At 35.1% G+C, this 16381-nt stretch overlaps 2 protein-coding genes across 2 annotated transcripts; one reads left to right on the top strand and one right to left on the bottom strand.

Moving 5' to 3' along the window:
• Positions 1–7538: 7538 nt before the first annotated feature.
• Positions 7539–8465, bottom strand: LOC148197438 (uncharacterized). The gene has a single exon (XM_088093689.1). The coding sequence runs from the start codon at positions 8463–8465 to the stop codon at positions 7539–7541; it is 927 nt and encodes a 308-aa protein (XP_087949815.1).
• Positions 8466–10927: 2462 nt separating this feature from the next.
• Positions 10928–11881, top strand: LOC148197437 (uncharacterized). Its single transcript, XM_088093688.1, has one exon. It carries the CDS (start codon positions 10928–10930, stop codon positions 11879–11881), a length of 954 nt encoding a protein of 317 aa, XP_087949814.1.
• Positions 11882–16381: the final 4500 nt, after the last annotated feature.

Here is a 16381-nt window from a genome sequence, read left to right as displayed (position 1 = left end):
GAGATTGTACCTGTGCAACAGACTTTAACTCTTGTGGCAATTGTTCAAGTATCTTTGAGAGATTCTCCAATTGTTGAGTTATTAACTTGTTCTGAGCTATCAAGGCATCATTGGATTGCAACTGTAGAACTCCTTTTTGTTGAATAGGAGCTCCTCTTTCACTGTTCCACTTATTAGTAGTCATGTTTTCAATTATTTCTGTGGCTTCCTCTGGAGTCTTCCATTTGATATTTCCTCTAGCTGAGGCGTCAAGCATCATCTTGGTTTGTGAACCAAGACCTCCAAGGAAGATTAGGACTACTTCTCCTTCGTTAAATCCATGCTTGAGAGTCTTTCGTAATAGGCTTTTATACCTGTCCCATGCATGCCACAGTGATTCTTCCATGCCTTGTCTAAATGAAGAGATCTCTTGCTTCCCTTTGTCGATTCTAAAACTTTGTTGCTGCCATTGTTGTTGTGGTTGGTTCTCAAATTGTCCGGCAGCTTGCCAAAATTGGCTTTGATCCATGCTTGAGTCATGTTCCCACCAGTGGTTGAGATTACTTTGGTAGAATTGAGTGCCCATATAGTTAAATTCTTGACCAAATTGAATTCTGTAGACATTAGGCACAAAACCCTAAAAACAATTGTTAGCACAAAAAGATAGAGAAAAAAAAAATCAAAGGATATAATTGAAAAGATAAGAAGATAGGAAATAAAAACAGGAAAATAAAAACAGAAAATAAAATAAAATAAAATAAAATCTAATCTAATCAAATAAAATAAAATAAAATCAAATAAAAACCGAAAAATAAAAAACAGAAAATAAAAACAGAAAACAGAAAAACAGAAAACAGAAAAATAAAATAAAATCAAATAAAATACAAACTGAAAAATATAAACAGAAAAATAAAATAAAATAAAAAAATTCGAAATTTAAAAAAAAAATAAAAAAAATAAGTCAAAGATAATCAATAATCACACAAATTAACCAGTTAAACCACGAGTCCCCGGCAACGGCGCCAAAAACTTGATGGACAAATTTATGAACACCAAATTATGATGTCACAAACTTGTTTTCAATCGGCAAGTATGACCGAATCGTTCAAGTAATAAAACTTGGTAAGACCAAGTATCGTTCTTCCCAAAGGACTCACGGCCTAGTTTAGTTATGTGATTTCTTAATTAACTAAGACTTACAAACGAATTAATTGGGGTTTAAAATGCAAAACAGAAAATAAACATGTATGCATGAATTGTGATCAATGGCAAGAAGCAAAAGATAAACACTTTCAATGAAATTTATGTATGGATATGTTGTTGGGGTTCAATTTCATCTTATCCACTCTCATATATTTTAGGAATTCAACGATCAAATCACCATTGTTAATGCCACTCTCTAATGTACCTTTCCAGAAGGCTTCTCCCTAATCACGAGTTCATACAATTCCTAGCATTCCTAATGATTAGTTCATAAGTACAGGAGCTTAACGACAACCAATATAAAATTGGGAGAAATTCCCCGGATCTAGACTTCCCCGTACGTTCCCGTATCGACAAAACCAATAATCATGCATCGAATGAGTTAAACCATGCAAGCATTAAACAAAGAGGAAAAACCCTAACTAATGATGAAAGAAAGCGTAAGTCTTAATTAAAAGATGTAAAAACAAATTCCATATATGAGAGTTTCACAAGACTACATTGATTCCCCAACAAACATAAAGAGGTTAGTTCACCATATTCATGGTGAACCTAGATGAATTACAATGAAAGAATGAAAGAATAAACCCTAAAAAGGTGAAGCGGAAGCCTCAGCATCCAAGATCCTCCTTCAAAGGGGTGGTAGAGAGAGTGTTTGCCTCGTTCCAGCCAGAGATACCTAACCCTAGGAAACCCTAAAGCTTAAATACCATTCGTAAATTACAAAAAATTAGGTCCAAGCCCATTAAAGTGCCGCTCAGCGGTAAAATACCGCTCAGCGGTAAGTGCGTGTCTTGCTTTCTCCCCTCAGCAGCCATTTTGCCCCTCAACGGATCTCCCGTGAGTGCCTGAGTGCCGCTCAGCGGTAAACTACCGCTGAGCGGTGACTTCGGCTTCTCCTTTTGCACTTTTTGATGTCTTTTCTGATTTCATCTCTCTCCTTCTTCACTTCTTTCACCAAATTCACCTTAAAACCTGCACAAAAACACTGAAATCAAGCATAAACCTGTCCAGCTCTCTTATTTCTAAAAATATGAAGAAAAGCATGATTTCAAGCTAGTTTCTAAGTATAAAGGTTGCTTTTAGTATCAATTTTAAGTATGAAAATAACAGTTTTTCAACTGTTATCACCTTCATCAATCCTTCATCAAACACTATGGTTGGGGCTCATTGTTGGGTGCAGTGTCGTATTTGGGCGTTGAGTAGCTTAATCGGATAAGTAAATCAAACCCTAATGCTTAGTAAATTTGGTTCTTCTCTGGCCATTCTTGTCATCAAGCGATTGTCATCAATCATAGGCTTAATCCTGAACCATCATCTTCGTCGCTCAAACCATAGGAGTCCCTACCTTAAATCATGGTGTTCCAGTGGTGGTGCCGTTGTGTGGTAATTGTGTTCTCCGTCAACGCCGCCGTGATCTTCCAGTTGCAGAGGAACCCTAGGACTGCTGTTCTCGCACTATGATTTTGGGTCACCGTCATTCAGTCTTAGTGACTCTGTGGTAAGTCCAGAATATTGTTCCTTTAATATATATCTTTATTTCTTTGGTGTGTAGTGGTTTAATGTTGCGGTGATTCACAGAGAAGAAGTTCGAATGTCTAAGCATCTTTCAGTGTTCGATGTTGTAGATATGCTGAATTGGTGATTGTTGTGGTAAGTAAATTTTGTTCATTCCTAAGTGATTTCATTTGTAAAATGAGAAAATCCTAAACCCTTTTGTTCTTTGGTATTTCGGCACAAAATGGGGTTTGGTTTGGTTGGTGTGTTGTGAACTACTTTGGTGCATTGTTAGGACATTGAGTGAACATTAAAAGGCGTGTTAAGGTATGTTTACGCAATTTTTAAGGACTATAACATATAATTTATATTATTAATTATATATATGTTTTATATGGTTTTCTCCAGTTGAATTTGTGTGATATAGGACTGCAAAGTATTCGAAGGGTAAGATAAGTGGAGGAAGCTTTTGGAATTCAAAAAGGAAAGCACCACAAAAGGGTAAGTAGTTATTATGTTTTGTTTAATGAGTAAATAGCTATTCTATTTAGTTTAATGGTTTTGATGTGATTACCATTTACATTGTTAATTGAGAAGCCATAAGTTGCTTTGGTGATTGTGGCTTTGTCGCAACCGGGATAGCGACGGGATGACGAGCCGAAAAACAAACGGGATTAAGAAAAGATTTTGGAGTCGCCACCATAATTTCTTATGGAAGAACTATGGAAAACCAAAAAATAAGACATGGTCTGCGAAAAGTAGATTTTAGGTTCGGGAATCGGTTACGAGTAAGGAAGGTATTAGCACTCTACTGCGTCTGCCTAAAAGCAGTACCTTTAATTAAATGTATAAAGTTGACGTGGTTTTGATAAATGTTTAATTTTCCCTTAAAAAAATAAAGAAACTATTAAGAAACAAAAATAGTTTTTTTTTGTTTTATGAACCCGACAAGGATTGACCTTGCTTCTACGTATATCCATTTAAGATGGACAATCAGGGATCGCGTAGCTCTTTATGTAGAAAAAGGTTTGTGAGTTTGTTTTAAAAATTATTATAGATTGATTTATATTTTTGAAAAGCGAACCCAACAAAGATTTGGTTTAACAAGATTGAAATTTTTTTTTGTTTTAAAGATCTCATATTTTTTTATTATTTAAGAATGGTGGGAAAAAGAAAGAAACTGGCCATAAGCCGACACATACTTATAAAAAAATTTATGATTTAAAAAAAACATTATTTGTGTGTAGGAAAAATAATACCTTTAGGAAAAACTTCAGAGTACAATAAAAAGGGAAAAAACATAATGGTGTAGAGGTGACATACCTTTTTAGCTTTCAATACTCTTGTATTTCTTCTTTGGTGATTGCCGTTGACAGAACCCTTATGGGTGAGAACCTATTTTTCTTTATATTGTCTTTCTCTCTTTTTATTATTTTTTCCTCTTTCTCCTTCTCTCTATTCTTTCGTCCCCTTCTTTCTATGAAAGAGTGCGTATTTATATACACACACTGTAATATTATGGCAATCTTGCCTTAATTGTGAATTAAATGACAATAAAACAAAATAGGGAAAGAAATAGTCTTGGTTTCCAGAAAAACATTAAATAATACTCAAAACATTGATTATCAATATTGTTAGAAAATTTGTCCATTTTAAAAAAAATCATATTCTCCTCTTTAAAAGCAATTGACGCAGCAAATTATATTAATATACTATTTTAATTACTGTTTATAATTATTAGCATAATATTGATTCAAATAATTACCATATTAAACTAACATTTCAAAAATATTGTATCCGGTATTATAGTTATTATTTTATCCCTTTTTACCCACCATTAATTATTATTCTCTTATTCTTTATTTTTAATTATTTACTTACCTGGACGAAATTGGGTGTTGACAGCTGCCCTCTTTATTTGGATTTTGCTAGATAACATGAACCTTAGAGTTTTTGTGTTATCATAGTAAAAGCTAAATAAAGATAAAGACACTAATTTCGTTTGGGTCTAAAGAAAAGGAAAGAGATTACCTCGAAGCGTACCTGGTAGAGAATGTAGCAACCTTATGGACTTTGCTGAATAGCCGTGACACCCATGGAGGGTGTGTCATACCCTATGAACTTTGCTGGAGAGGTGTATGAACCTCGTGAATACTTGATGCTGAGGCGCACAAACCTCGTAAAACTTGATGGGGGAGACACACAAACCTCATATAATTTTGTTTTTGGGTGCCAAGATGAAAACTGGGCTTTGGTGCCAGGGTGAAAACTGGGCTTAGGTGCCAGGATAAAAACTGGGCTTAGGTGCTAGGATGAAAACTGGGCTTTGGTGCCAGGATGAAAACTGGGCTTAGGTGCCAGGATGAAAATTGGGCTTAGGTGCCAAGATGAAAACTAGGCTTTGGTGCCAGGATGAAAACTGAGCTTTGACAATCTCGAAACAAATATATTTTTTTCTTTTGTTGTTTTTTTTTTTTGAAAATTCTAAATTTTGTCATTGATGTATTTTCCTTGAATTGTATTCTATCGAATTCACGAATTCCTGTTGAATGTTGGCGATGCATGGTGTGCCATGCTTTTCCTATGATGATGCCTGTACTATGATGAATGCATGAATGTATAGGTGAAAATTCATGTGAGACCCAAATACTTTCCGTTTTGTTTTAATTCCACGACATCCTTTAAGAATACACTCGCACCCAGTGAATCTGCCTGTGATGCTTATTATTGTCGGGAGGCATTTTGAAAGTTAAGAATGACCTTATGAAAGAGATGAAAAAAGATTTATTGAATAAAACAATATAGTATTGTCAATTCCACTTTAAAAGCATTCCCTATCATGGAATCATTAGAATTTTTTTTACTGCGCCAAAATTAACTGGCAAAGGCAACTCCTCTCCATCCATTCTGGTGAGAATAAGTGCACCACCACCAAAAGTCTTCTTTACCACATACGGGCCTGCATAATTTGGAGTCCACTTGCCCCTGTGATCCTTTGGTATTGGCAAAATCCTTTTTAGGACCAATTCACCTTCTTGGAATTCCCTTTGCTGGTATAGTTGCCCATGGCATGTTGCGGTCAATCTTTTTTCTCAATGAGATTGAGTTGATCAAACCGGGTTTGAACTCAATCTGCTTCTTCTAACTGGTTTCCACTAACACTTGTAGGGATGGGATTTCTACCTCGAAGTGTAGTATTGCTTCTGTTCCATATACCAAAGAAAAAGGTGTTGCCCTAGTCGACATGCGTACCGATGTGTAGTAACCGAGTAAATCGAAGGTACAATCCTCTTGATATTTTTTATTAATGGCCTTGATTGCCCCATTCATTTTTGGGGGACGATGTGAAGTTTGATTGTTCAGGTTTGCGGTGATGAGAAATTATCTTTAAATCACAATAATCGACACACATTTGCTCATTATCGTCCTTCTTCGACACGATACTTGCCACCCATTGGGAGTATTTTGCCCCGGCTAAGAATCTCGCATCGAACTACTTTCGTACTTCATCATTGATTCTGAAGACATTTTAGCTTGAGTAGTAACTCGTGTTGAACTCTTTCTTCATGCTAGCGCCAACCTTTTACCTCTTATCTCTCGCTTTCTTCTCCTATATTAAAGATTTCAACCTCTCCTTGATGGGGTTTTATTTCTTTAGAATCTTACTTCACAAATCTCATTAACACTGAAGAGGGTTATGGGTCAATCATAATCATCTTCCATGTTATTGATAGGGTGCTCAAAATTAGGAAAATCAACATTATTGTTTTCAAAACATTCATTGTCATATCCGTATTATTTGAGTTAAAAAAATTTAAGACACGAGATGATGAAAAAAATAAAACAAACATGATTTAATATTAAACCAAATGCAAAAGAAAGTGTCAACCCGTAACGCACGAACCCCAAGGCTCTGGGCAAAGCAGTGAGGTTAATTAAAAACTATTACATTTCAATAAGCATCACAGACAAATTCTTTATCTTTCAGCCCTTGGGTTTGCAAATACATCTTCTTCTTTATCCTTGTGGTATATTTGTAGGAAATTTCGGTCGATCAGATCTTGAAGAATTCTTCTAAACTTGGTACACTCCTTAATGAAATGCTCGGCTCCTGGATGTACTCCACATGCCTTCTCAAGGTCACCTTTGCTCCTTAGCAAACCTAATTTTACCAGATTTTCAAAAATGAACCTTTTAGATCTTCGAATTTCACTTACATTCTTTACTAGCTTGTGTCATCCAACCTCGATGGCATTTGTTGAGGTATTTCCATGCTTGGAAAGGGGATTTACTCCAACACTAGGTTTATCCTCTTGGAACTTCAACCATCCTACATCAATTAGAGATTGTACTTTGAATTTAAGGGACGTGCACTTTTCCGTTGAATGCCCAATGCTTCCCCGTGAAAATCACATCTCACATTTGCATCAAAAATTTTGGAGTATAGAGGTCGTAAGGGTTTCATGGGACGAACACTGGCCAGACCTTTCTTAAGGAGATGGGGTAACAGTTCCGTATATGTCATAGGAATGGGAGTGAAATTTTTCTCTGGGTTCCTCCTAGGATGATCCCTTTGGTCAACGTTATGATCAGAACCCAAGCCGGCTCCAGTGCCCCAGGCATTATTCGAAGCCTGTTGTGGTTGATAATATCCTAGCGGTTGAGATATTGTTTGGGGACTAGACACTGTATTGTTCACATAAGGAGGGTAACTTAGACTTGGTTGATAGACATGAGTGGGCGCATGACCTTCCCATATGGATATTGTTGACGTTCCATGTACTCCCCCTTCTTTCTCTTTTTCTCGATTAAAATGGATTTTTTTGGAGTGGTGGCTTGAGATGTAATTTTCCCATTCTTTAGCCCGATCTCGATTCTTTCGCAAACATTGCAACCATCTCTTTGTCGTATAGAGGTGGCTTAACCTGCGTTGCCAATTCTCTCCATCGTTGCGCGTACTCCTTAAAAATATCCCCTTCTTTCTTTGCCATGTGGTGTAATTGTAACCTGTCTAGCGCGACGTGCACATTGTATTTGTACTGCCTTACAAAGGCGTCTGTCAAATCTGCCCAAGAACGGATATGAGAGGATTCCAGATGTGTATACCAACTCAATGCTGCTTCGGCCAAGCTGTCTTGAAAGAAATGGATAAGTAATTTTTCATCATGAGCGTAAGCAGCCATGTTTCGGCAATACATGGTCAAGTGGTTCTTAGGGCATGTGTTACCCTTGTACTTCTCAAATTCTGGCACCTTGAACTTGTGTCGAATTATCACTCCTGGGGCCAAACTCAACTTCGCCACATCACCAAACCCGTAACTTTCAAACCCCTCTATGGCTGTTAGCCTGTCTTCCAGTACTTCAAGTTTACTTTTGTCTTCTTCTGTGTCTGTGTGTATGGTGGCCTTAGTCGAAACATCATGTGCAACAACTGTGTGAGGAGACTTGGACGTTTCATTCATCTTCGTCTCTGTCGTGAGGATAGGCCCTTGAGTACTAATTGGAAGTAAACCATTTGTTATGGGAAATGCCAAAGAAGTGTGCTCTGCCTCTGAATGATGTCCAGTGGGTGGTGTGTAACCTGGTGGCAAACCATACATTGGAAACGTGAATTGTGTGCCTACAGCGTTATGTATTGGAGCGTGAGCATTATCCTCGACCTTTATAGACGAAGTCTCTCCTGCACTCTTCATGGTTTTCAAAGCCTCCAAGATTTGACCGACTTGATCTTTTAGTTGGCTAATATCGGCCCTTATAGCTTCACGTTCTTCTTCCCAAACTTCCATAGCCTCAGAGTTCACTCGAGTCCTATAAGGATGTCGTGGAAGTCCCGCCGTTGTTTTTTATTTCACTTTATACTGTTTTTATTAATTTGAATTAGATGAAAACTAAATATGCGAAAATGTAGAAATGATGCATGCTAAAAATAGGCGGAAATCACAAGTCCTTAATATTGTTATGATAGAAATTGAAAATGATGAAAGTTTTATAAGTTTAAACTATTTATTTATTAGACTAAATGGTTTTTATTTTGCCTTATTTATTTATTCATTAAAGCATGAAATTTTCGTTTTTGCTTTTTATTTAAATAAAAACATGCACATTTATTGTTATGTAAAAAAAATGAATGGAAAATGATAAAAATGTTGTTAACGCATACGATGCATGAAGATGCATGTGCCAACTAATGATTAAAGGACAACATGTTTTATGCAACAAACTTCTTCACTATTGGTCCATATATTATTTAAACATTGTCTATCATAGGCCTAGTTTATATTGTTTTCAGTTATGTTGGTAATTGTTTTTCATTTCTTGGCAAGTGAAGGTGAGATACCCATAAGTGAAAAAGAGGTTAAATGTCATTTCTTTTTTGTGTTGTGTTTAATTCGATGACATTGAAGTGTTCAAAGAAACTTAGTCTTCTCTTTGTAATATTTATATACATGTTTTTAAACAATTAACAACACATTGGTTGACATCAAAACTGACAATGTGGTTTACATATAACGATGACGAAGAAAGCAAAATTACTTTTGCAGTGAAGAACTTACGCCCATGAACGGAAATAAAAAATACTCTAGTAAAATTATAATTTTAACCCTGAGATACGAATAGATTTGACGGAAACATATACTAATATAGACTTAAGTTATTTTAAAACCAAAATTTTTATTTATACAAAACTTTAAAATTGTCACCACATTTTAAAAAACTTTATTTTTCTTAAAACGATTTTAAAAGACCTTTAATAAATGAATTTGAGATTACTTTTATTAAGAATTATATTATATATCAGATATGATACATGAAATAAATATTTATGACATTATCATGAAAAGATAAATAATAAATTGAAATAAATTATAAATATTTAATGATAATATAAAATAATATCAAATCTAATAAATGAAATATGTTTTAATAACAATTTTAAATTTAGAAAAGTTTTATAAAAAAGATGTTTGAACTCACATTTAACCGTTGTCATCTCTCGCTTGTGATTAGCATTTCCATTTAATTCATAAAATATAATTATCGAATGTGAATCTAAAACTATACTTTTTCTAAGACAAGGTAATGAATTTGTAAAAGAAGAAACTGTAATTATCATAAACCTTGAGTTGTTTTAAATATTATTAGAAAAATATTTTAAGACTGTGATTTAGAATATTAAAACCATTTTATTGAAAACAATATAAAAAACACATTTGAAAAATCATAAAAATTATATATTGCTATATTTTAATGAAACATTTTACTCTTTGACACCATTCACCATTGTTCAACAATTTTTAGCAGTTTTCTCATAATAAAATAGAATATATGGGATGTTATTTGAATCATAGGAGTATTCTTTACATCAGTCATTTCTCACAAAAATAGTTTAAAAACTCATGTTACTTGAACAAAATAGATTTTATTTATCGCAATATATTATTAAGTTAAGATAGTTTGTAAATAGTAAATAACATTAAATATATTTTTAATCCTGAACTCTAACATAAAATTTTGTTTTTTAAAGTTTAAAAATAAATGGATATATATAGTTATTTTAGCTTAAGTATTGTAATTTTTTGACGTATAAAATATGTTTCTTAACAAATATTGAAATGAGAAATAAGTATAAGTAGGGAAGTATACATCCGCGTAAGCATGAATCTTGGGTGGTGTGATTATGTAGTTGTAATTAATTTTGATAATATCGGAGAAATGTGAAAGGTTAGTGAGTTGTCAAGATTGGAACGTCCACTCACACTTACATTCTACTGCCATTCTTGTCCTCTTCAGCCACACTATATACACTTCACTAAGAAAATTAAGTTCTTGTGAAGTCAAAAAACAAAGACTTAACTCAATAAAAGTTTAATAATACATGTTAGTTTTGTAAATGTGAGGTTAAATCTTAAATTGAATAAAATACACAATAATAGTAGTGTTGGGTAAGAGATTTATCATCATTGCTCATAAATAACTTACTAAATTTCTCATATATCATAAGAATTCATATTCGAGCAGAAAGGTTGATTTTATTAATCATTAGGAGGTTCACTCCACTAGAAATCACTCACAGGTCACACATTTGTTAATGACCTAAATTAATTTAGGTTATTCTTTAGGAAGCCATTTGATAGGGCACGTGTCCTAATATGGAGTTTAGGAAGCCATTTGATAGGGCACGTGTCCTAATATGGAGACATGTATTAACCATTGGCTAATTGTTTTGTAATCGATTTATGTACAGAACATGGATCATGCTCAACCAAATCGTTCATTGATGTACGATAGGTGTCATAGAGGAAGAGGTGCTTTGAAAGAGTCTTTTGTATTGGGTGTTGAAGAGTTTATAAGTAAAGCTTGTGAACAAGAACGTTATCGTAGAGATGGGGGTCTTCGATGTCCATGTTTAAAGTGCGATTATACAAAGATTCTGCACGAAAGAATTGTGAAGGTTCACCTTTACAAGAACGATTTCAAGCCTAATTATTTCATTTGGGAGGATCATGGGGAAAGAATGCCAGAAGATGATGTACATAATCATGAAAGTTGGATGGTTGTAGAGACAGAACGTGGTCAAATTAATCAATTTCAAACAATGGAAGACATGGTGCATGATGCTCTTAGGCAAAATGAGTCGTGCCAAACATCTACTTCTAATAACATTGAAGAGGCTCCGAATGAAGAAACACAAAGGTTTTTTAATTTTTTGTTGGATGCAGACCAACCGTTGTATGAAGGAGCATCAGATTCGAAATTACCAATGTGTGTCAGACTATTAGCTTGCAAGTCAAATTGGAATATTCCTAACCAATGCATAGATTTTATTGCAAAAATGGTTATGGATGCAACACCCATCAAATCAGGTTTGCCTAAAACATACTACGATGCAAAAAAGTGTGTATCAAAGTTAGGATTACAATCAGAGAGGATTGATTGTTGCGTGGATGGTTGCATGCTCTTCTATGATAATGAATATGGTAAGAATGATGGTGCGTTGCTTGAATGCAAAATTTGTGGAAAGCCAAGATATCAACCACGTAACACAGGAGCAACTACTACAAAACAAGTTTCTATGAAATCAATGTTCTATTTGCCATTAATTCCCAGACTACAAAGAATGTATGCCTCAACACAAACTGCAGGACAAATGACATGGCCCTATCAGAACATGTCGACGAATGGTGTTTTGCGTCATCCATGAGATGGAGAGGCTTGGAAGCACTTTGATAGAGCATATCCTGACTTTGGTATCGAGCCACGCAATGTACGACTCGGTTTATGCTCTGACGGTTTTAAACCATATGTACAGGCATCAAATATACCATATTCATGTTGGCTAGTTATTGTCACCCCTTATAATCTTCCTCCAGAAATCTGCATCTCTAAACCTTACATGTTCTTGACATGTCTCATTCCCAAGCCATTCAATCCAAAGGTTGGCATAGATGTGTACTTAGAGCCCTTGATAGACGAATTGAAGAAGTTGTGGACGGGTGTGATAACATATGATATTTCAAGGAAACAAAACTTTATTTTGAGGGCCACGCTGACGTGCTAATGGTATGTTGTCCGGCTGGAGCACTCATGGTAAACTGGCATGCCCACATTGCATGGAGCATACAAAGGCTTTTAGATTATATCATGGGGCAAAAAATTTGTGGTTTGACTCCCATCGGAGGTTTTTACCGAATGACCATGCCTTTAGGAGGAATAGGAATGATTTCAAGAAGGTGGAAGTGGAGATGGATGACGCACCACCATATCTTACGGGAGCAGAAGTTTGGAATAGAATCAATGGTTATCCTAAAATAACTGAAAATGGTGCACCAAGAATTGATGGATACAGTGAGTGGCATAATTGGACGAAAAAAAGCATTTTTTGGGATCTTCCCTATTGGAAGGATAATTTGTTAAGGCATAATCTTGATTTCATGCACATTGAAAAAAATTTCTTTGACAACATCTTTAATACTGCGATGAATGTTGCGGGGAAGACAAAAGACAATGACAAGGCTCGAATGGATATAGCTTTGTACTGTAGATGAAAAGATTTGGAGCTAAAAAGTCATACCAATGGAAACATGTATAAGCCAAAAGAAAATTATACACTTTCAGCAGACCAAACAAAACAAGTCTGTCATTGGGTAAAAGCTCTTAGGATGCCTGATGGATATTCTTCTAACTTGTCAAGGTGTGTTGATGTGAATAGGGGAAAGCTCATTGGGATGAAAAGCCATGACTGTCATGTGTTTATGGAATGCTTACTTCCATATGAGGCACGACTTGGTGGACTAGTCCACTATAGGTGGATGTACCCATTTGAAAGGTGACAATATGACATCTTAGTGTTCAATTTACTAGGCATAATTCAAAAATCCTAACATATCAGTTTCAAATTTGTAGGTTCATGGGATATGCTAAACGTTCAATAAAGAATAAAGCTAGGGTTGAAGGATCTATTTGCTCATCATACTTGCACAGAGAAACAACTCATTTTTGTTCCCACTATTTCAAAAACTTCATGTTAACACCACAAAGCAGTAGAAATGAAGTAGACATTCAAATAGAAAGCTTTACGACAACATTATCAGTGTTTGACCAACCTGGCCGTCATTCTAGAAGGGAATCAACACATTGGTTAAGTGATGAAGAATTAAGATCAGCTCATGTTCACGTATTGATCAATTGTAATGAAGTTGAACCTTACCTTGAGTAAGCCTCCAAAATCAATTATATTTCCCAATTCTTTCATTTAATATAATTAATTGTCTTTGATCTAATCTCGTCATACATGTCGACAGCTCATTCTTACATACCTATCAACTATCTGAGTCAAACAGTTTGACATACATACATGCTAATTTCCCATTGTGGTTCAGGAAAAAAGTGCGACTTCCTATCATTCTTATACATTCATTTCTTCCTTAATTCTTTAATCATTACATTGTTGAATAGGTTCATATCCTGAATGGTTGTAGGTTCATAATGATCCTTTAAGTGTGAGGAACCAACATCTTAGAGATTTATCACTTGCTCCTTTAAGGTGTGTAAAGGAATGGCACACCTTCTTTGCTAATGGATACAAATTTCATACCCATGCATGGAGTCAGGGCAAGAGGATAATAAATAGTGGGGTTCATGTTAAAGGGCTAACAGAAGGAGGTCAAGATGATTTCTATGGTGTCATTAAACACGTCTATGAGTTGGAATACAATTCAACAACCACATAAAAGAAAATTGTATTATTTTATTGTGATTGGTTTGATCCATCGAGAGTAGGTACAAGGGTGAATTCAAAGTATGGCATTGTGGATATTCGAATGGATAAAAGATATGTGTTGTTTGATCCTTTTATAATTGCAAATAATGTACAACAAGTGTATTATGTACCATATCTTACATCACGCACGGAAAAATGAGGTTGGTGTGTTGCGATAAAAACGAAGCCTAGAGGTCGCATTGATTCTAATGATGTAGAAGTCGATGTGCCATACCAAGTGGCGGAAATGTCACATGTTAATGACGTCATTGAAGTTGAAGAAGTAGTCTGATTACAAGATGTAGAAATTGGTCTTGAAGAAGTGGACCCTAACAATATTTCATCATTTCAAGGGCAAATAGATGAAGATACAACGGAATCAGAAGAATACAATGTAGAGGAACAGGGTGAAGATGACAATGAAGATTAATTTCATAGTTCTAGCACTCAATAGAGTTAGGGTGTGTTCCTCCTTATTTTTGTTGCATTTATAATGTTGTCCACAATCTTAAGACTTATCAATGTAAGTCTTAAGATTAAACTATTACTAATAGAGTTTTATTAGAAAGCCAAAAACAATGCGACTTCATATGTTGTTGATGTGTTTGGTTTTTACTCGTGTTTTTTGTTTGTTTTTGGAGTATAATATTGTTTTTGGTTTACTTGTTACACATTTTTATCTCTGATTGTACTATTTCTAAATTTTCTTTTCTTCTATTGTATAAAAATATGTATTATGTTCAAGAATATGGCATCAGGTGCTTCTGGCCCTCCTATTCCACCTTCAGAAAATTTTGATAAGGGGAAGGGGAAGAAATCTTATGTAGTGAAGTTGATGACACGTTTCAATAATGAAATTGGTTCAACCAGTCAGCCAACTACACCTACCTCTACCTCCACTAGTAGATCTATTCCACCTCCATTAGTTATTCCTGCCTTGACTCCCACTCCACATCAAGTTCCTACATCTACACCTACCTCCATTGGCACATCTCTTCCACCTCCGATACAAGTGCCTGGCTTGACACCCACTCCATACCAAGTGCCTCCTCATCGAATGGCTTCACTCTCTCCCAATGTTGGTTCTAACCCATCAACTTCCATAAATATTGCACCATCACCTGGTATAGAGGATGCAGATCCACATTCCAGTTCAGCCGCCAATTACGTGGAAGAATGTTCCAATAGTCGTCCAATGATTACACCCGTTGGAGGGTAAGAAAAAAATTAACTCAATTAATATATAGAAAATTCATTGTTGTATTATTTTAATGTTTGAGTTTAATTTTGTTTTAGGTTTTGTCCTACAAAAACTACATCGAAGGCAATCACAGCCACCATCAAGCAACAGTTTGATGAGCCATGGCTAACATGGGGCTCAATCCCTAAGTCAACCAGAGATGTCTTCTTCGAACGTTTTAAGGTACACATTTTTCAATCCCAATCCTGTTACACTGAGCAATTATTCTCTGTATGTGTAAATCAAACCTATTATTCATGTGTATAAAAGATAATAGAATACTACAATCTTCCTGGAACAAAGTCAATAGTTGGTGTCCTGCATTTAATTTGTACTACAACAACATCAGCTAGCTGAAATACAAAATAATCCAATGCATGCATGTTTCCAGCCCCTTGTTTGTTGCGTGATTCAACTCTCGTGCATTCCTGATATAACCATTGCTGCCATTCCAAGGAAGGGATTACTTTGGTGCAGCTACAGAAAAGTAATTTGTTTTGTTTCCTTCACAACCAGAACATTCATTTCTAACAATCAATAAGATTAATTTCTTGAATTAGAAAATGTTACTGATACACTTTTATACTTTGAACTTGTTTACTTATTCAAACCTATTATTTCTAATATAACAGAGAAAGGTTTTCATGGAAGCCTGAAGATGAGGAAAAGGTAAAAAAAAATTATCACACCAAGGCATCTCATAGACTCTCAAAGATGTATAAAAAAGCTAGAACTCTAGGAAAAAGACCTGATTAACTGGGGGACGATACTTGGAATGCTCTTTTGGAAAAGTGGAGCATGCCACTTTATAGAGAAAAGTGTGAAATGGCAAAGAAGAATCGGACATCTAAAAAGGGTGGTTGTTTGCACACTAGAGGATCTATAAGCGTGCATAAGCATGCTATTCGTTTGGTATGTAACTTGTACATTTTTTTTCTTATATTTGTAATCATAAATTTTAAAAATTTCAGCAGATACATATTCGTCAATCATTAGGGGAATTTGTGGACGAAAGGTCTAGGCGGACCCATGTAAGTTTATACTAACTCTATCACATTATAAATTTTCGGTTTTTAAACCTCATGTTTAATGATAATATTTATTCATTTAACAGGAACAATTTGTTGCAAAATTTTCTCAAATAATATCTGAGACTACATCTGTTGGTGTCTCAACATCTTCTCCTCTAGACCCTGCGGAGG

The sequence above is a fragment of the Vigna umbellata genome, chromosome 6, assembly GCF_029865625.1.
Source record: "Vigna umbellata cultivar VRB3 chromosome 6, Vumbellata_1.0, whole genome shotgun sequence".
Lineage (NCBI taxonomy): Eukaryota > Viridiplantae > Streptophyta > Magnoliopsida > Fabales > Fabaceae > Vigna > Vigna umbellata.
This window is presented reverse-complemented; position numbering and strand designations above follow the sequence as displayed.